General features: G+C 38.7%; 3 protein-coding genes across 3 annotated transcripts; 1 reads left to right on the top strand and 2 right to left on the bottom strand.

Annotated features, from left to right (window-relative positions):
• Positions 1–767: 767 nt before the first annotated feature.
• On the top strand, positions 768–3738 carry hmox1a (heme oxygenase 1a). Its single transcript, XM_056753746.1, has 7 exons — positions 768–891; positions 970–1012; positions 1888–1999; positions 2432–2647; positions 2869–3141; positions 3255–3303; positions 3397–3738. The coding sequence occupies exons 2-7, from the start codon at positions 972–974 to the stop codon at positions 3501–3503; spliced, it is 798 nt and encodes a 265-aa protein (XP_056609724.1). The 5' UTR covers positions 768–891; positions 970–971; the 3' UTR covers positions 3504–3738.
• Positions 3735–9183, bottom strand: mcm5 (minichromosome maintenance complex component 5). The gene is made up of 16 exons (XM_056753745.1): positions 8856–9183; positions 8267–8393; positions 8004–8132; positions 7740–7912; positions 7505–7660; positions 7256–7425; positions 6989–7160; positions 6646–6757; positions 6398–6541; positions 6233–6298; positions 5933–6109; positions 5625–5737; positions 5409–5537; positions 5103–5245; positions 4234–4361; positions 3735–4135 (listed from the first exon to the last, which is right to left on the bottom strand). Exons 1-16 carry the CDS (start codon positions 9023–9025, stop codon positions 4034–4036), a joined length of 2211 nt encoding a protein of 736 aa, XP_056609723.1. The 5' UTR covers positions 9026–9183; the 3' UTR covers positions 3735–4033.
• A 518-nt stretch (positions 9184–9701) lies between these two features.
• Positions 9702–13398, bottom strand: gcat (glycine C-acetyltransferase). Its single transcript, XM_056753983.1, has 9 exons — positions 13030–13398; positions 12324–12454; positions 12140–12241; positions 11902–12048; positions 11595–11749; positions 11404–11486; positions 11052–11223; positions 10674–10795; positions 9702–10221 (listed from the first exon to the last, which is right to left on the bottom strand). The coding sequence occupies exons 1-9, from the start codon at positions 13247–13249 to the stop codon at positions 10070–10072; spliced, it is 1284 nt and encodes a 427-aa protein (XP_056609961.1). The 5' UTR covers positions 13250–13398; the 3' UTR covers positions 9702–10069.
• Between the last annotated feature and the right edge of the window lie 7228 nt (positions 13399–20626).

Here is a 20626-nt window from a genome sequence, read left to right as displayed (position 1 = left end):
ACAAGTATTAAATGTAACACAGCCCATAACTTATTTCAGGTAGGCTATTTGATTTGTGAATGAAGTGTTAACCATTTAAATATTTTTTACAATATATTTTTTTCTACTATAATGAATATCTAATTATTATTATAAATTATTATTATATAAATGATTTCTTTACATATTATCTATTATCTTACATATATAAATGTGTGGCCTGAAATGTCAGAAAAGGACCTTTTCTCTGTCTAGCAAATAAATGTGTGCACTTAAAAAAAGGTTTCTCCAACTCCGATCCAAACTGATCTACTGATCCTAAAAGAAAATGTTTGCCACAAGTAACACATTTATGAAACCTCATAGGATCATTGAAAAAACAGACATTAGCAATCACTGGATATGTCTGAGTTGAGCTCTGAATATGTCCTAGAGTTCAGTAAACAGCACAGTCATGGTTTTAAATCAGTCTATGCTGTGTCATGTTTAGCAGCACACCAATAGGAAAACAGTATAGTCATGAAATCATTGTGGACAATACTGAGTCGCTCTGAACATCAACAGCAACTAAATAGCACTTACTAACATTCTTTCTAATACACATTAGTGACTAAACACATTAAATCAAACACTTTTCTTACACTTTATCACATCGTATCTGTGGCTTTTGAGACGTCATGTGATTCTCATTGTTGTGTCATGAGAAACTGTTGCAGGTTTCTGTCCAGTCATGGTTTGCACAAGCATAGGGAAACTGCATCAACATTTTCACTTCCTATTTGACTAATCTAGCGGGTCATATGGGAAGGACGTAGCCTACATATAAAAAGAAGCAGAGCAGTCAGGGAGTTAACAGAAACATCGAGAACAGAACCTTAAGACTTTTAACAAGTCACTTCAACTACAGCACAGGTAAAGATTTGGTAGATTTTTTAAAAGATATTATTATGGAAAGTAACTATATTTAATAATAAATGTGTTATTTTTTAGGAATGGAATCTTCGAAGAACAAACCAGTAGACAGCCCTAACAGGTAAAAAGGCTTTATAATTTATATTATACCAAAGTCATACAAACAACTATGTAACTCATATAAATGTTTGTTAAAAATACTGTTATGAAAGGACACCAAGTAGACAGAGTTGTACTAAGACAGTTTTGTTGAAGATAGTTGTAGAAAATGCATTTTGCAGTTCCACTCACCAATCAGTGAATATTAAAGGGGACATATCACACGGCATATATGAATATTATTGTTTGTTTTAGATGTAATGCAATGGGTATTCACGTTTTAAGGTATTTTCCACATACTTTGCATGTTTGTATCTCCTCTTTGCAACGCCTCTCTGAAGCATGCAGACTTTTTTTAAAGGCTGTGCATTGATTGGCCAGTTAACCAGTTGTAGTGATTGGTCTAATACTGCCAGCGTGTGACGGAAATGTTATGCCTCACTAGTGCCAACCTAACTTGCGTATAGATTTGGGCGGTCTTAGTCAAATCATACCACGAAATGACGTAGATTTGTGGGGGTGTGGTTACACGAGGCGTTTCAGGCAGGTCTGGGCGAGCATTTGCTTGTAGATAGAGTTCATCTTTTGTTCCAACACATGTCTAATACATTCATGGGAAACTTAAAACACACCAAAGACACAGAAAAACAGGTATTTATGCCATATGACCCCTTTAAAACTAACAAGTACTGATACCAATCACAAAGCAAATATTATTTCAGCACAAATGACTAGGGAAAGATGTCTGATAGTCACATAACCTTATGGCTTGCATTCTGAACGACCATTTAATAGTCTCACTTTGTGTGAAATTTATTGTCAGCAAACAATTGTTTTTCTTTAAATGAAACGGAAATTAAACAGTGTTAATGAATATCTGTTATGTTTTCTCAACAGTGATTTGTCCGAGCAGATTAAAGCAGCAACTAAAGACAGTCACATAAGAGCGGAGAACACGCAACTGATGCTCAACTATCAGAAAGGACAAATCACAGGAACACAGTATAAGGTAAGAAACTATAAAACGTACTGTGAGAAAGTTGCTTTCTTGTCACTTTCCCTTTCTGTAAAGCTGCTAAATTGTAAAAAAAGTGCTATAAAAAATGCTCTTATAATTATTGTTATAATATGCACAATATGTATTAAGATATTAATGTATTATGTATGTACTGTATGTATTGAGATAAATGAAACAACACAGAGATTGAAATGAACCTGAACAATATTTTAAATGTTTAATATAATGGTATACATCAAGTTTTTTTTTTAACAAAAAACATCCCGTCGTGTCCTGAAAGAAGGGAGTAACAATATAGCTAAGACACAATATATCACCTATAAAAATCAAGAAATAATCAAATAAAACAACGGTGGGCCAACACAACCAGGTTAAAAAACTCAATTGTTTATATTCATCATCCACCATTTTTGTTTTTTGCAGCTCCTGTTGTGTTCTCTGTATGAGATCTACCAAGCGCTTGAGGAGGAGCTGGACAGGAACAGTGATCACCCTGGAGTACAGCCCATCTATTTCCCTCAGGAGCTGGCACGGCTGGAGTCTCTGGAAGAAGACCTGGAACATTTCTTTGGACCTCAATGGAGGAAGAAAATATCAGTGCCTGCGGCCACACATAGATACACCCAAAGACTGAGAGAGGTATGTCTGTTCTGATATTCCTCTATAAGAGCATTAGTCAAATGCATAAACGTGAAATACAGTTTAAATTATCATGCAATGACATGACAATGTGACTGGGTAAGAGGTTATAGAGCCTGACATACTGACCCCTTCTTATTTATATGAGGATATGAAATTCTAGCAAGTTACAGTTATTATATTTCTCATTACTCAGCACTCTCTGTTCCTCAATACTGTAGATTGGCAAAAACAGCCCAAATCTTCTGGTGGCACACGCCTACACACGCTACCTCGGGGACCTGTCCGGAGGTCAAGTGTTGGGCAAAATTACCCAGAGATCCTTGGGGCTTAGTGGCAACAAAGGGGTTGCATTTTTCTCGTTTCCTGGAGTGTTGAGCCCCAACAAATTCAAGCAGCTGTACAGGGGCAGAATGAACTGCATTGACTTAACAGAGCAGGAGAGACGGGACGTTCTGGACGAGGCCACGAGAGCATTCGAGTTCAACATTGAGGTGAGGATATATTTTGCTGAAAGGAATTTTTTTTTTGCATAAACGAAAAGGTCTTAAAATTCAGTAAATCATTGACGTGCATTCAATTGAATTGAAAATATTATTGTAAACAGGTTTTTGATGATCTCCAGAAAATGCTCAGTATCACAGAGGAAAATTCCAGTGAGTATCTAGATATAGTTTGAGAGTTTGATATAGTAAACATTATTATTGTTTAATCATTATAAAATCATTGTTGTTTCCGTTTTTGTTTAGGAAAGGACATCACATCAAATACTTTCGCCAGCTCTCCGGTTCTGCAGTTTGCTTTGGGTGTGGGTGTTGCTTTAGCAACTGTTGGGATGGGAGTTTATGCTTTTTGATTCATATTAAGTACTGTTTAAAAACTGGGAGATCTAATCTATAAGCTTTTTAAACACTATTCAAAGACAATACTTTTAGTATTGCAAAGGCAATAAAATAATATTACTGTAACAGTGCAATCTATTAAAATGTGTAAATATTTTTCTTATAGGCTACTTGGGACAAAAAATGTTGTAAAATGTTCACTTTGTGTCCTTGTATTTAGAGATGAATAAAGACCAACAATGAAATTCATTTCATAAATGCTTTATTTTATTTTTTCAAAACGACATTGAAGTTGGACAAAATATTTTTGATGATGACCCTACAAAATGAAGGATTTCACTTTTTGAGGACTTAATAAACCACATTACACAGCAAAATGTTGTGACAACTTTGAACCAACCCTGCATGCACTGCAGGAAGTTGATATATTTTTCCAATCGAAGATGTATAGCAAGGAAACTATATACAAAATACATCCCATCTCTCTATCAATCTGCTTTTAAACAACAGACGTTCATGATATTCCCCGACAAAAAACATTTCTCTACTTGACCCGGTACAGGACTTTCCTCTGCATACGATGCTGCAGTTCTCCCCTCCTCATCATCAGATGAAGGACTTTGTGAATTGCGTGTTCTGGATACTTCTGCTCGGCGACAAGAAGAGATGCGTTCATTCACAATGTGATAAAATACACAATTTGAAATGCTTAACAGTAATCTAGTTTGTGGAATCACAACACACCTGTTTGGTGAAGTCCTGTATGATGCTGTGTTCAGACACCTGGGAGCCGATGGCGAAGCGTCTCTTCAGCTGTTTCTCTATGCGAGAGATCATCTCCTGATCTTCCTGGGTCGTAAATCCCTCCACACCTGCATATATCACGAAATATTACATCAAACTGTGCTCAAACATTTAATGTCGTCTCATTCAGTGACCTACTATATTGAGTTAAACAGTGTGGAACTTACAAAGTAAATTAGATTTTTTTGCAACTAGTAAATAAAAATCCTTAAAGTGATAGTTCACCCAAAAATGACAATTCTGACATAATTTACTCAGTCTCATGTCATTTCATACCTGTAATTGTTCTGATGAACACAGAGAAAGATATTTGGAAGAATGTTGTCAATTTTCAATTCTGTAACATCATTGACTGCCATAGTAGGTAAGATTAAATGGTAGTCAAAGGTGCCCCAGAACTGCTTGTGTCCCTAAATTCTTCAAAATATGTCACGTTGTGTTCAACAGAAATAAAAATAGAGACACAATTTCTTTCTTACTGTGGTAGTGGATGATGTCACAGAACTGAAAATTGCTAACATTCTTACAAATATCTTTCTTTGTGTTTAGCAGAACAAATAAACGTATACAGGTTTAAAACAACATGAGGGTGAGTAAAGGACGACAGAATTTTCATTTTTGAGCGAACTAACCCTTTAAATCTAAACCAAAATATAATGCCGTTAATTACCAAATTCTTAATAGGTAAAATGTATGTACCCATGGAACCCCATTCCATTGATTTCTGTTATATATTTAAAATTTACTTTACGGTACGTAAACCCAATTTCAGTCAACCTCTAGCTTCGCTTCATACTGTACTTGCTTACCAGAGAGACTGCCGGAGAGGGCCGCGTCCAGTGTGGACACCTGAAATAGCCTCAGAGCCTCATCCACTTCTTCTTCGCCAGCGATGGGCTGTAATTTCATTTTAGCTAGAGACTCTGCAATACGCACAACAGCCTCAAGCTGCCTGTAAGATCAAAGAACAAACCAATTAATGCACAAACATCTAACTACAACTTCAAATCTCCAAATGTGCCTATTCCCCACATAACACGCAACAAATTTGTTTGGAGACCGATGAACTAGATTGTGGGAGAAAAAGCACAGGAGCTAGTGAAGTCAGTAGTTACCTGACAGTGATGGGGATGGAAGCGCGTCTATCGGTCTCTCTCTCGTGCTCCCTAGCACCGCTTCTCATCAGAACGTATCTGTTCTTCAGCTTCTCTGCTGCTGCCGCCGACAGACGGGGTCCACATTTTCTGTATGTATACAAGAATGAATCTTTATTCTGAATTGAAAAATGTAAGAGTTTAAGCTGTTTTGTATCCAGGGAGGTCCAGACTTACGTTCTGCAGTAGGCGATGTACTTCTTTAGCGTGGCCAGAGTAATCTCTCCTTCCACACCCTCCATCTGGGTCTGAGCGCTCAGGTGAACGTTCATCACATGCCGAGCCATAGTCTAAAAAAACAAAAACAGAAGTTAGCGTGGATTTTCGCTTTCACATGCTACACATAAAGAACAATATAACTTCTCTACAGCTGAAAATATAATTAATTTCTGTAACATTCCCACACCGAAAACATCACAAGTCACGATTGCAGTTGCTCACACATCGTTCACAACATAATCCATGGCTTGTGTTGAAATACCCACCATGTCTCGCTGTTGGTCGTGATGGTCTTTGATGATAAAGATCATGTCGAATCGAGACAGGATGGTAGGCATGAAATCGATGTTGTCTTCTCCTTTTGTGTCGTCCCAGCGACCAAACACAGAGTTGGCGGCGGCCAGCACAGAGCAGCGGGAGTTCAGAGTGGTTGTGATTCCAGCCTTCAGGTTACAAAATACAAAAAGTTGAGTAAATGATGGTAACAGTTTTTACGTATCGAAGCATAGGTTTATAAACAACACACAGGGCTGCAGGGGTATCAGGAGATTTCCATGACGATGTACCTTTGCGATAGAGATGGTCTGCTGTTCCATGGCTTCGTGGATTGCAACTCTGTCATCTTCTCTCATCTGTTTGAAAAGAAAAAGCATTTCTTTTAAGTTCTAGCAATTCAAGTTGTATGAAGGGCAAAGTGCACTTGATGGCCGTACATAAAATCGAACACCAACCTTGTCAAACTCATCGATGCAGACCACACCACCATCAGCCAGCACCATGGCACCTCCCTCCATGATGAAACCACGAGTGTGAGGGTCTCGCAGCACAGAGGCGGTCAGACCGGCTGCACTGCTGCCTTTACCAGAGGTGTAGACCTAACAAAAGACAACAAACATTAAACTCCAAGTCTGACCCTACATGGAGTTGAAAAGTAACTGAACAGTCCCATCTAAACGAGCAAAACTTGTGGGACTCTTACCCCAATCGGAGAACACCTTTCAACAAATTTCAGCAATTGCGACTTGGCTGTTCCTGGATCTCCGAGCATCAGCAAATTAATATCGCCTCTGCGCGTCAGACCATCAGGCAACCTGAAATTACAGAGAACGTTACTTTGTTTTTAAAGCCCTATCAGCAAAAATATAGTTATTTAAACTCCAAACGAACTCGTTGTATTATAACTTACATAAATATGGTACAAATATAAACAATATGAGATAATAACATTGTTTGAAATAGCTTGCCATATAAACACATAAAAGTAACAAAGCTAAATGTAAAAAAAGACATCAAGTTTAAACTTTGCTCTTCTTGTTCCACACCTCTTTCTAGAGCCTCCGAAAAGAAGACACGCTATGGCTTTCTTCAGGTCATCGCTTCCATAGATGGACGGGGCGAGAGAGCTAGCGAGGGATTCATAAACAGAGGGAGAGGAAGCCAGAGACCTCAGCTCCTCTTCCTCCTGGGGGGAAACTGATCCTGCCGCTCCACGACCTGCAATAGCGAGAAACGGAATGTAAATCAAGTTGAGAAGCTAAACGTGTACCAATAGCTAAAAAGTCATCCCACAATGCTTTGCAGGCACTCACCTGCTCCTTCAGTATCCACTTCGATGCCAACGACTCGCAGGTATGCCAGTCGGATGCCAACGCCTGCTCCCATATCACGACCTTTGCTTTTGGTCTGGGCCACCTTCTTGATGGAGTAGATGCCCATGACGGTTACCCGGTTTCCTGGTACCACACGGTCACACAGGTACCTTAAAATCACGAAGGTCAGAGTAAGACTCGTGTATAAAACGAAAGCATCGTGACGACTAACTCAACCTCAGCATGTACCTGTCGCAGTAGAGCTGCATGTGTCGAGGCATCTCTCCATGAGGAACGGCATCGGGGGCTTCCTGGAGACGCTGAGTCTGGAAATCGACGCAGAGGCACCGGTCCGGAATGATGAAATACGGATCCACCGGGCACTTGACGCTGCCCGCCTGTTCGCTGAAGGGAGCAAAAGTATTTCAGCAATGACTCATTTTTAGATAAACAAAATCGTTGGTCGTCCCAAGATGAGACTCACGTGTTACACTTGCGGGGAAGAGCGTATCCCTGCAGTCCCGGAGGCAGAGGAATGTTACTGATAACAGACCTGCAGCCACGGCACTGAAGACACACTCTGGTGGCTTTGGCCCTCACTGCCGTGGAGGATATGATTATACCGGGAATCTTCACAAGACGTGACACCTGCTCCGACTGCCGACATATGACAGAAACAAACACGGAACGGTTACCAGGACCCTCAAGGTGTATAGAGCAAATGAGAACAATGTGATGTGATGCTCACCTTTAAATTGCGGATGTTGGACGGGTGGGCGTCGCTCTTCAGCATGACCTGTATGTCCTGCACGGTCTCTTCTCCTACGGGACGCGGGCGTGTGACCTCATCGGCGACTTCCTGCGCCGCCTCTTCCAACTGTCAATCATAAAGTGACATCAATGGATGCTACAAAATGTTTGTTTTGCGTGTCCCATGAATTATGGCTTATTCACGAAAATAAATAAAGCTTATTCATCTTGAAAATATGTTGTTTTGTTGCTTGGTCTCACCAAAGGCAAGTTCTCAGTGGGCAGTTTGTAAAGACAGTCTGAAAGATCTTCATCAAAACTGGCCAAGTCCTCCATCTCCACCTCAATCCAGTATTCTCCAAGGGTATAATGCCTCTTGAGCTCATCTCTGAAGAAAAACACACAGTTATTAGTGAACAAAAGAAGAATAAAACACTAACGCGAATAATAATAGTTTGCAACTGTACATTAGTCTACTTATAGTCTAGTTGAAGAATAATAACGTTCAAGGAATCAGTTCGTTCGAATCAATCGTTTAAAGAATCAGTTGACAAAAAAGAGATTCATTCCAATAGCATCAAGAGTCATGTCACGTGCCCTTCCACATTGCTTACACAAGTATTTTGTAGATCGGTTCGTCTGAACAGTTACAAGAACCGACTCAAAAGAACGATTCGTGGACAAAACAAACTTTATAAATAATTAATATCTTTAAAGTTTAACTATAACATTTGCAAACAGCAGGAAATACTACCCACAGGACGCACCTATCGTTGTGCTAACCCGTTGTATTGCGTCTCAAAAAACTGGATGCAAGATCATATTTTTGTTAAAAAACAATATCTGTTACCTGTATTTGTAGGTGAATCCAGTGCGATCGGTGCCGACTCTAAACTGCCTCAAAAACTCCCGAAACCTCTTTTTGATCTGACTGCGTTTGACGACCCCCTCATCGCCGATGCTTTCTCCTCCACCAAAACTGTCACTGTAATACACTCCTGGATCGTCAAATCCCGACATTTTGCGCGTATTCTAAAATAATGCAATAAATTACGAGTGATATATTTATTCTAAAAAGTGCTATATTTTGTCAATAATTGCTATTATTTCTCGGAACAATCAACAACGTGGACACCGAGACGCACAAGGCACTGAGTACTGACTTTCGCGGCAAAACCCTTAGCCCTGCCCTCCGCTGAACTCAGACTCCGCCCCCACACTCTTTCTCGTCTTGCGCATTGGACAGAAATACACTGTGGCGTAATACGTCACTAGAAAAGGAGGTTCTGAACTACAGTACTGGCGGGAAATACACAAAGCTTGCAAATAGGAGGAAGTTGTGGGTCTGATGGCGCGGAATATCAGAATGTTAAAAGTAGTTGGGCCGTTTTAATAACAATCATTAACGTTCCTAATAATAAATAAACGATGGGTGTATATATACACATATACATATACACATATACATGTACACATATACATACACATATACATACACATATAATATATATATATATATACACACAAAGAAATAATATTGTAGTTTATGTACTTTCTCAAAAGTAAACAAAATGATGAAATGACTGGTGTATATATCTTTGTAATAATACAGTACTGTGCTCACAAGGTCCTCAAAAAAGTAAGTTTTTATTCATTTTTACCTTTTTAGTGTGTCAAAAACATTCTTTGCCATTAGTTGTGACAATCAAGTATGTTTATTGTATGATGTAGGAATACAAAGAGATCCAATCTCATAGAATCGGTTGAGGATAACAGACTTTGGCAACATCTCAATGATGGTGGGCTGAAAAATGTTGCATTGGTGTATTAATTGTACAATTCATTGTCTAATAAAATTAACAGGAAAACCCCAACAATGAATCATCAACAAGAGGATTTATTCAGTTCATTCTGAAAAAGAATAACATTTGACCTTTATAAATCACAGTAGCCACAAAAGCATGTTTTGCTTTGATATATTATGTAACTAAAGCCTCGCTCTAACAGGTCACTCCAAAAACTACTGTAGCAGTTCCTCCAATCTCAGCCTGTGTGTTCCTGACATTAGGAAATGACACCATGCTTTCTGCCGGTCTGTATGAAGGCATCTACAGTACGATCAATGTCCTCATCGGTGTGAGCTGCAGAGATCTGGACTCGAATACGGGCTTTTCCTTTAGGAACAACTGGGAAGGAGAATCCGATCACATACACACCTGGAGACACACACAAACGCACAAACTATTTACTAAGGCTGATATGCTTGTTTCATATTTTATACTTGATGAAAAAGTTATATGTGAGCACATTTCAATGGACAATTCACCCCAAAAGGACAATCCTGTCATCATTTATTTACCCCCATGTTTTCCAAACCTTATGACCTCTCCAAACTCTCTATTTGACACAAAGATATAATTTATACACATTTATATGGCCGTCTTGGTGAGTTTTAATTCATTTTGTTTGTCAGCCCAAATTCACATTTACTTTTATTATATAAAAGAGTGGCCAGAATATTAGAAATATAGCGTTTGATGGAAGTCATAGAGGTTTGATCAAGACATGAGGAAATGACCGAACTTCTATTTTAGGACAAATCTATTTTTATTGCAAAGAAATTGGACCTATGGTAGGTACTCAAAATAACTTAAAGCCGAATTATCACCTAGTTTTAGCATGTCATCAGCCATAAGAGAAGCCAGGCGAGCATCACCCAGCATCACGGGGCAAATGGGATGAGCTTGGCCAGAGATGGTAAAGCCTGCCTGGGTCATGTTGTTTCTGAACCTTTGACAACAGACAAAACACTATTGTTACTTTTTTATTCAGTGAACTCATTCATACTTTTAAACAGATACATACTGTCCAGCAAAAGTCAATTATTTTTGTGTCAACTTAAATTGTTATACCAGATCATTTAAAAAATTTAACCCTGCTTATCTAGTGTTCACAAAAGATAAACACAGCAACGTGATCTAAAGGGTGTAACTGTAAACCGAATCTACAAAAACCGCAGAACCCCACCTCACCCTTTCAGTACTACCTCATGGTTTTGGCCGCCATGCTCTGCGCGATTTCATTGGATGCCAGCAGCAGTTCCACAGCACGGATGGAACATCCCACCACAGGAGGGGGGAGAGAGTTTGAGAAGAGGTACGGACGAGACCGCTGTCTCAGCAAATCTATTAAAGCTTTAGGACCAACTGTGTAACCACCTGACCAAGTGTTAGAGAAACAACATATAACTGCCATTAGGGTCTTCGATGCAAATAGATGATGCAACTGTTGTTTTGCAATAAATATTGATTCAACTTTATCAGCCATAGTGATGTTGTATAATATTAACAATGTGTTTTATTTAATACTGAATGACTGGTATTTAAAGAAATACAAACCTGCAGCTCCTCCTAATGCTTTTCCCAGCGTGGAATTGACAATGTGGACCCTGTTCATCACCCCAAAAAGCTCATCTGTTCCTCTGTGAACATGAAATACAAAGAGCATACATTAACTTTCTATTTCTATTATGCACCATTTTTAAAGAGACAAATAAATTTGAGGTCAATAATTTGTCATGTATACTCACCGGCCACGGGGACCAAGGAAGCCGGTGGCGTGACATTCATCGATGAAGACCAGCGCTCCATACTGTTCAGCCAGATCACAGATACCCGTCAGAGGAGCCACATCTCCATCCATGGAGAAAACACCATCTGTGACCACCAACCTCAGACGAGAGGACTGTGGAAAAACATTAACAAAGTAAAAAATTCAATTCACGCAAAGCTATAGCTATAACATGTGGAACCACATAATAAAATGTTAATAAAAATATTATTTACATTTCAACAAATCATGCAACATAAAATCCAAGCCAGAGACTCGCAACTTACCTGTGATTCTCTCAGTTTTTCCTCCAGGTCCTTCAGGTCCATGTGTTTGTACCGGAACCTCTTGGCACGACACAGTCGAATGCCGTCGATAATGGAGGCGTGGTTTAGTTCATCAGACAGCACCGCATCCTCAGGACCCAGCAGAACCTTAAACAAAGAGTACAGATGTGATGTTACAATCCATAAAGTGGCGCACAGTTTGCTTCTACATTTCATTAGTAATAATGAGTAATGTCACCTCAAACAGACCAGCGTTGGCATCAAAGCAGCTCGCGTACAGAATGCAGTCTTCTCTTTCGTGGAACTCAGCTAGCTTCTGTTCCAAGTTCTTGTGAAGGCTCTAGGAACACAGACATAATAATAATTCAAGCCTCAATACTTTAAAGATTGAAATAAACAATAACATACTAGTTTTTCCTAACCTGGGTGCCACAGATGAACCGAACTGAGCTAAGTCCAGCTCCATATTTCTGCAGGGCATCAATTCCTGCCTGCACCACCTCTGGATGGCTGGATAAACCCAAGTAGTTATTTGCACAGAAATTCAATATGTCTGTAGGAAAAAACAGAAGAATACAAGTTTCTGTATATCAGTTGAACACGTATTCCTTAAATGCACTGGAAGGCACCTGAAAAGCCGAATGCAAATGCAAATGCAAACAAGACCTGACATCCCAAATATAGATGAAGGATTACAAAACTGAACTCAAATATAAAGACCTTAAAAGGCTTTAAAATACATGTACGTTTCCTATTTATTTAATTCTTACTATGCATGCATTTGCTTCATACATTTTATTTAACTTTAAGTTGAACTTGAAAGAAAAGACAAATGCAATGATGTAACAAGTTGATGTATTACAATAGTCACATTTAAAGGAAAATGATCACACGTACAGTAGTGATCAACCTATAGAATGTGTCCAACAATACACTAGATTAAATTGAAAATGTCCATACAGACCCATTGTTTATTCTTATCACTTTAGTAAATTTACTCTGTAACGTGCGCGGAGGTCAAGTGCAATGTTAAACCCCAACGTAACACGCTGATAAATATAAAGAATATCTTGTACTTCACTCACTGGGTTGTTTTGGGCTATAAATCTTTATTAATGTTCAGCTCACCTCCTCTACTTCCGTCCACGCAGATATGAGGACCCTGCTTGGACGTGATCACTCTCTCACCCTTCCACGTGCCCGCTGCACGGATACCGTCCAGCTCAGTTTCCAGTACGGACAGCGCGTGCTCGACTGCAGCGTAATGTCTCTTTATATTGGTATTGGAGGACTGCAAAACCCCCCTGACGGGAGCGCTGAAGAGACGAACAGCTGCGCGGAGTGACATTTCTTCAACAAAATCGACAGAAGTGCTGCAGTTAAAGTACTGACGAGACGTTCATGTCACTTACATGGGCGTCGACAGAACCGACTAATCAGACGCGTTTGCGTAGAATGGCTGAGCCCCAGACCACGCCCCCATTTAAAGAAACATTCGACGTGTACGCATGATAAACGAATAACGCAAAAGTAAGCACATACACTATGTATAACCTGACATTATTATTTTCCTTTAATTGCTAATATATCTTTGTTTCTCACACATCTCTTTTGTTTGGACCGGCTGAAAGAATTAACATTGACCCGCAGATACATTTGTGGACGGTGCAAGCACCTGCTGGTAGCAGACGGGACAGCACAGAGCGCCGGCTGACATGAGCGCGCGCAATACGCGCGGGAATGTCTGTTTCCCGGGAAATTGCAAAGTGACAGTGCAGCAGCAGCTCGCATTAATCCTCTTCAACATGTTGGAATTGCTGTTCAAATACGAACGTTATCTGAAAATGTTTGGGAGTGTAACGTGACTTATAGGAGAAGGCTTGTTGCAATAAAACGCTGAATCGCAGATGACGTGTAAACCTTCTAAGGTAAGCAGTTCCTATGGAAATGTAATATATTGTCTTTTCTCATGCAAACACGAGGTTATATTTAGCTTGATTAGAATACTTTATTGTAATATTAGACTGTAAACAATGTGCGTCTCTTACACGTGAATGAATTTGGTGCGATTTTCATAACTGGCAGACCGAATTTACATTGTTTTAAAAGCAAGAAAGGCGTACGTTGATGCATAATGGTAATTTTAACGTTGATTTTATGCGATGAAAAAATTGCTTTAGACACAACTGAATCTGTTTTCGTGCGCGTGCGCATTCTGCGAAGTCTTCGAAACAAACTTTGCACATTTTTTTGGGTACGGACGTCACTGTCGTCATACGACAACATGTAGAAGGCGTGTCTCGCTTTCGCGCCGCGGCAAATCCAAAAGTCCCCCTCTTTGACACGGTCATGAAGTGAACCTAAACACGGAGATTTTAAAGGTTGGATCTGGAAGATCAAAATGGAAATCAATAACACGGGTCAGAATTGTTACATTATTCCTATTCGCGTCAAACTGTTTTCATGCGGAGGTTTCCGTGTCTTCTGCTTTCTAACAGTACTGTATATGTTTCCTACGTAGTGCCATGTTAGTTGGGTTGTGCCATGACAACTTTTCGTTCTTTGAGAGGTTTAAGATTTACATGCAAACTGTATAAATGGTCATTGTACATTATCAAACTAACTTTTAAAGGCACTATAATAAAGGACGTTTTAGGAAGGCTGAAGGTAGATCAGAACTAGCAAACCAAGACTACAATTGTCTCTGGAGCTATTTTGTTGCTATGATATTTATATTCTCTTCCTAAACATTCATCTTAATTTCATTCACTATTTCTCAACACAGATTTATCATGTGCTTGCCTATGGCGACCTCTTAGACAAACGTGGAGATTCCTGTGCTGCTGTGTGCCTGAGAACATCGGTGTGTAACTAGTTACTACATGATTGAGTTTTATAAATATTCTTTATTAACGCCATAAAAACTTTAACCTAAGATGGTTATGTAATGTGTTAACAGGGATTCAACTTTCAGTTGAAGAAACTGCTCCATCTATTGGTCGGAGCACGGTGCGTCCATGGTTTGAGGAACGCATTGAAGATGGAGGTACTTATCATATTAGTTCAGGTGAGACAGAGGTAAACTCTTTGGGTAGTGACTGAGATTTTATAAATAATTATAAAACTTAGTTATAGATAACTCTTTCAACAAATTGAAACATTACAATTCGATACCTACAACTCAACCTCTCCAAGACCGAACTCCTGGTTATACCAGCCAGGTATCAATTGAACACCACCTTACTATTTAGCTCGGATCCTCAACTATAACACCCACCAAGTCTGCGAGGAACCTGGGGGTGATGTTCAACGACTCATCGCAGCAACCTCTCGAACTTGAAGATATGTGCTCTTCAACATCATGAAAATCAGGACCTTCCTGTCAAATTATGCCTCTCAGCTGCTTGTCCAAGCTCTGGTCATATCAAGACGGGACTACTGCAATTCTCTACTGGCCGGCCTTCCAACCAATGCAGTCAAGTCCTTGCAAATGATCCAGAATGCAGCTTCACATGTCAAGTTTTTAATCAGCCTAAAAGAACCACATAACACCCCTCCTGATTTCACTTCACTGGCTGCCAGTTGCTGCCCGCATCAGGTTTAAATCTCTGAAACTGGCCTTCAGACGATAATTGCAAATTATCTACCTTAACTCACTGCTCCAGGTCTACATGCCCTCCCATCATCTTCGGTCTGAACATGAGCGACGCCTGGTTGTTCCATCACAGCGAGGCACCAAATCGATTGGAAAAAACTTTACTCATTCGGTTCCCCTGTGGTGGAATGAATTAACATACTTCCCCCGAACTTCAGCATCAAAACAGCTCAAAACATACCTGTTCTGCATTTATTTAACTAACCAATATCTTTGTCTGTCTGTCTGTCTGTCAAAAAAAACCTTGTTGTACATTCTCTCCTTTGCTTACTCCAGCTTTAATTCTCTAGTAGCATGGCTTTGTAAACTAAAAGTACTGTTTAGCGTGTTGAGAAAATGTTTATATGCACTCCTTGTAAGTCGCTTTGGATAAAAGTGTCTGCCAAATGAATACTGAAAAGTTTAATGTTCTCATTAAGATTAATCTACATATGAGTATCCCTAAGCCTTACACCATGTAATATTTGGATGTAGCCAAAGTGTGAAGAGTTCACAAATTTATGAAGTTTGCAAAGCAAGTGAAGTAAATTTATTTTGCAAGTTTTTTCTGATTTTTATGTGTTATATAAATAAATTTGAATTGAATTATATAACACCGCACAGTGTATGGTGTTTATAGAACAAGCAAGATCATTCTATTAAATAATATCTAATAAATAAACCCAAACTCCAATGATTGATTAATGGAGAAAATATAGATATATATTAATATATATAATGTATTAATTAATGAATGTGTTGAATATACGGTTGAAAGAAAAAGTATGTGAACTCTTTGGGTTTACTTGGATTTCTTCATAAATTGGTCATAAAATCTGTTCTGATGTTCATCTAAGTCACAACAATAGAGAAACACAGTCTGCTTAAACTAATACTGCACAAACATTATACGTTTTCATGTTTTTATTGAACACAACATGTAAACATTCATAGTGCAGGGTGGAAAAAGTATGTGAACCTTTGTGTTTAATAACTGGTTTACCCTCCTTTGGCAGCAATAACCTCAACCAAACGTTTCCTATAGTTGCAGATCTGATCTGCACAACGGTCAGGAGAAATTTTGGACCATTCCTCTTTACCAAAGTGTTTCAGTTCAGCAATATTCTTGGGATGTCTGGTGTGAATCGCTCTCTTGAGGTCATGCCACAGCATCTCAATCGGGTTGAGGTCAGGACTCTGACTGGGTCACTCCAGAAGGCGTATTTTCTTCTGTTGAAGCCATTCTGTTGTTGATTTACTTCTATGCTTTGGGTCGTTGTCCTGTTGCATCGTCCATCCTCTGTTAAGGTTCAATTGGCGGACAGATGGTCTTAAGTTTTCCTGCAAAATGTCTTGATAAACTTTGGAATTCATTTTTCCATCGATGACAGTAATCCGTCCAGGCCCTGAGGCAGCAAAGCAGCCCCAAACCATGATGCCCCCTCCACCATATTTCACAGTTGGGATGAGGTTTTGATGTTGGTGTGCTGTGCCTTTTGTTCTCCACACATAGCGTTGTGTGTTCTTTCCAAACAACTCAATTTTGGTTTCATCTGTCCACAGAATGTTTTGCCAGTAGTGCTGTGGAACATCCAGGTGCTCTTTTGCAAACTTCAAACGTGCTGCAATGTTTTTTTTTTGGACAGCAGTGGCTTCCTCCGTGGTGTCCTCCCATGAAGTCCATTCTTGTTTAATGTTTTCCTTATTGTAGATTTGTCAACAAAAATGTTATCATGTGCCAGAGATTTCTGTAAGTGTTTAGCTGACACTCTAGGATTCTTCTTCACCTCATTGAGCATTCTGCGCTGTGCTCTTGCAGTCATCTTTACAGGACGACCACGCCTAGGGAGTGTAGCAACAGTGCTGAACTTTCTCCATTTGTAGACAATCTGTCTTACCGTGGACACATGGACATCAAGGCTTTTAGATATACTTTTGTAGCCCTTTCCAGCTTTATGTAAGTCAACAATTCTTGATCGTAGGTCTTCTGAGAGCTCTTTTGTGCGAGGCATGGTTCACATCAGACAACGCTTCTTCAGAACAGCAAACTCAAAACTGGTGTGTGTTTTTTATTGGACAGGCCAGCTTTAATCAACACATCCAATCTCATCACATTGATTGGACCCCAGGTTGGCTGACTCCTGGCTCCAATTAGCTCTTGGAGAAGTCATTAGCCTAGGGTTTCACATACTTTTTCCACCCTGCACTATGAATGTTTACATGTTGTGTTCAATAAAAACATGAAAATGTATAATGTTTGTGTGGTATTAGTTTAAGCAGACTGTGTTTCTCTATTGTTGTGACTTAGATGAAGATCAGAACACATTTTATGACCAATTTATGAAGAAATCCAAGTAAGCCCAAAGGGTTCACATACTTTTTCTTTCAACTGTACATTATTTTTAACAAGCATAGATTTAATCACGAATAAACTTGTCTTCTGAATTTGTTCAAAAAAATCGATACAGTGAATTTGTTGGTTAGTTAGATATTATTGGTAGTCTTTTGGTGATCCAAACTGTCATATTCCCAATAAAAATGGGAATGGTACAGATAAGGTCCTTTAAAATAAATGTAAATATGATTACTGTTATTATACCTTGAGAAATACATTTTAGTGAATAGTTATATATAGTAATTATTTTTTTCTCTTCAAGACAAGTGCCAACCTTTGAAAAAGGATGGAAATATACCAAAATAATACATTTATTATGAATAATACAAAGAGATTGAAATCTTAGAACTCAAAAGGCCACAAGATAGCGTTTTATTAAATGGTCCGTGAATTGACTCGTGAGTCGTGAATGACTATTCAACTCGACACGACATGTCAGGCCCAACTGCTTACTTTATATTAGGTAATGTTTTTCTTTTAATAATGTTCCATGAGTGAACTTAAGTCATAATCCATAACAAACCCATACGGAAAATCCATATATGGCGTGTCTAAGTACACCCAAACGTCATCAGACGCGTCAAAAGAATCTCGCTTGCTAGTATAAATTCGCTAGTTTAAGTTCACATCCTTCCTCTTACTTTTAACAGAGTTATGGAAACTCACACCAGAGGTAAGTAATTGATCGTATTAAACTGATCACTTGCATATATGCATGTAGATGATGTCTGGCATAACTGTTTAAGGTAAATAGTATTACACATAAAAATATGCAGTATACTTTTACATTAAAATGTAAAAATGTCAGAGATTTGTGAGGGAATCCCTAAATAATAAAAATATAATTTATGTTTTAAAATATATTTGAAAACCATATGAACTTATAAAAGGACAAACAGTTTGCGCACCCCTGATAAAGATGCTGCATGAACAGCCTATGACATGACAGCCAAACTTTTTTCCTGCGATGCGAATTAAAGATTGTTTTTATTTATCTATTTTATTGTTATATTTTTGCTTAATTTACTTAATTAGTGATGACAATGCTCCCTGCTTTGTAGTAACGTTGGCAAGAAAGAAAACTATGACGTCAAAGGGAAGTGAAGTTCCACATTGATACTGAAGAGCCTGTAGACATTAGCAAATAAACTTTTTGGTTTGCTATCATCAAACGTGATAATTTTTGTATTATCAATGTGGTTGTAATATTGTTTGAATATCCTAAGCACAAATAATTTTTAAAGGTAACAAGGTTTAACTGCAGGTACCATATTTGAATGGCTTTGGAGGTTTCCGCAAAGAATCTGGAGATTCCTGCATTGCTGTGGACCTCATTACTCTGGTGTGTAACTGAAGTATGTACAAAACATTAGAGGAAAACTCCAGGACTATGCCTTGGTTAAATTAGGATATTTAAGTCGACTTTGCACAAAAGACATTACTGGTGTGCATCTTGAGACAAAACAGTGGCACTGGTATATTTTAATATACAGGTGCATCTCAATTAATTAGAATATCGTGAAAAAGGTCAATATTTTTTGTCATTCGTTTCAGAAAGTAAAACCAATATGTTATATAGATTTATTAAACAGAGTGAGATATTTCAAGCCTTCATTTCTTGAAATTTTGATGAATAATGCTTACAGATAATGAAAACCCCAAAATCTGTCTCAGAAAATTTGAATATTACATAAGATCGATTAAAAAAGGACATTTTAAACAATGTCAGGCTTCTGAAAAGAATGTTCATTTCTATGCACTCAATACTTGGTTGGGCCTCCTTTTGCATGAATTACTGCATCAATGTGGTGTGGCATGGAGGCAATCAGTCTGTGGCACTGCTCAGGGGCAATGGAAGCCCAGGTTGCTTTGATAGCGGCCTTCAGGTCATCTGCATTTTTGGGTCTGGTGTCTATCATCATCCTCTTGACAATACCCCATAGATTCTTTGTGGGGTTCAGGTCAGGCGAGTTTGCTGGCCAATCCAGCACAGTACCACCATGGTCCTTGAACCAGCTTTTGGTACCTTTGACAGTGTGGGCAGGTGCCAAGTCCTGCTGGAAAATGAAATCAGTATCTCTATTACTCTTGTCAGCAGGAGGAAGCATGACGTGTTTTAAACACTTCCTGGTAGATGGCTACGTTGACTATGGACTTCAGAAAACACTCTATGAATCTATAAAATATATTGGTTTTACTTTCAGAAATGAGTGACAAAAAATATTGACTTTTTTCGCAAAGGGGTGTATTCCAGAAGCACATGTTATCTATGAAACCAGGCCCAAGTCTTTAAGTCATTTAACAAACCTTATATAGTCCAATGCTGTAAATGTCAGTGCTTTATGAAATGTAAAGGTACAGTATGAGTTCCATCAGAGTTTTTTAATTGATTCTACATAATAGTTTACAGATCAATGTGCAATGTTTATGTTATGAATGAAAGTCGTGAAGTCAGCAATTTTTACAAAATGTAAAAAAAAACTATACTTATGTTGGCCAGAAATAAAACTTTCAGAGGAAGAAACATGACCACTATACCATGGCAGGAGCTCTGTCTATTCATGGTCTGACAGTTATGAAGAAGATAATGTGCATGGTATGGTTATTTCACTAGAATACAATGACCCTACAATGTGGCAAGTAATTGTATTACCTCAATACAATTAAAAAGTGCACACATGATTATTTATGCTAAA

This window comes from Triplophysa dalaica, chromosome 7 (assembly GCF_015846415.1).
Source record: "Triplophysa dalaica isolate WHDGS20190420 chromosome 7, ASM1584641v1, whole genome shotgun sequence".
NCBI classification, from domain to species: Eukaryota; Metazoa; Chordata; class Actinopteri; order Cypriniformes; family Nemacheilidae; genus Triplophysa; species Triplophysa dalaica.
The sequence above is the reverse complement of the archived record's forward strand: the minus strand, read 5'-3'. Positions and strand labels throughout refer to the sequence as shown.

Coding starts and splice junctions, on each gene's coding strand:
- mcm5 (XM_056753745.1), bottom strand. CDS start 9,025: ATGTCGGGATTTGACGATCCAGGAGTGTATTACAGTGACAGTTTTGGT. Junction 7,661..7,739: donor CTTCCCCGCAAGTGTAACAC/GTGAGTCTCATC, acceptor TGCTCCCTTCAG/CGAACAGGCGGGCAGCGTCA. Junction 5,246..5,408: donor TCCATCCCCATCACTGTCAG/GTAACTACTGAC, acceptor TTGATCTTACAG/GCAGCTTGAGGCTGTTGTGC.
- gcat (XM_056753983.1), bottom strand. CDS start 13,249: ATGTCACTCCGCGCAGCTGTTCGTCTCTTCAGCGCTCCCGTCAGGGGG. Junction 11,750..11,901: donor AAAAACTGAGAGAATCACAG/GTAAGTTGCGAG, acceptor GTTTTTCCACAG/TCCTCTCGTCTGAGGTTGGT. Junction 11,224..11,403: donor AGCATTAGGAGGAGCTGCAG/GTTTGTATTTCT, acceptor ACACTTGGTCAG/GTGGTTACACAGTTGGTCCT.
- hmox1a (XM_056753746.1), top strand. CDS start 972: ATGGAATCTTCGAAGAACAAACCAGTAGACAGCCCTAACAG. Junction 3,142..3,254: donor CATTCGAGTTCAACATTGAG/GTGAGGATATAT, acceptor TATTGTAAACAG/GTTTTTGATGATCTCCAGAA. Junction 3,304..3,396: donor TATCACAGAGGAAAATTCCA/GTGAGTATCTAG, acceptor GTTTTTGTTTAG/GAAAGGACATCACATCAAAT.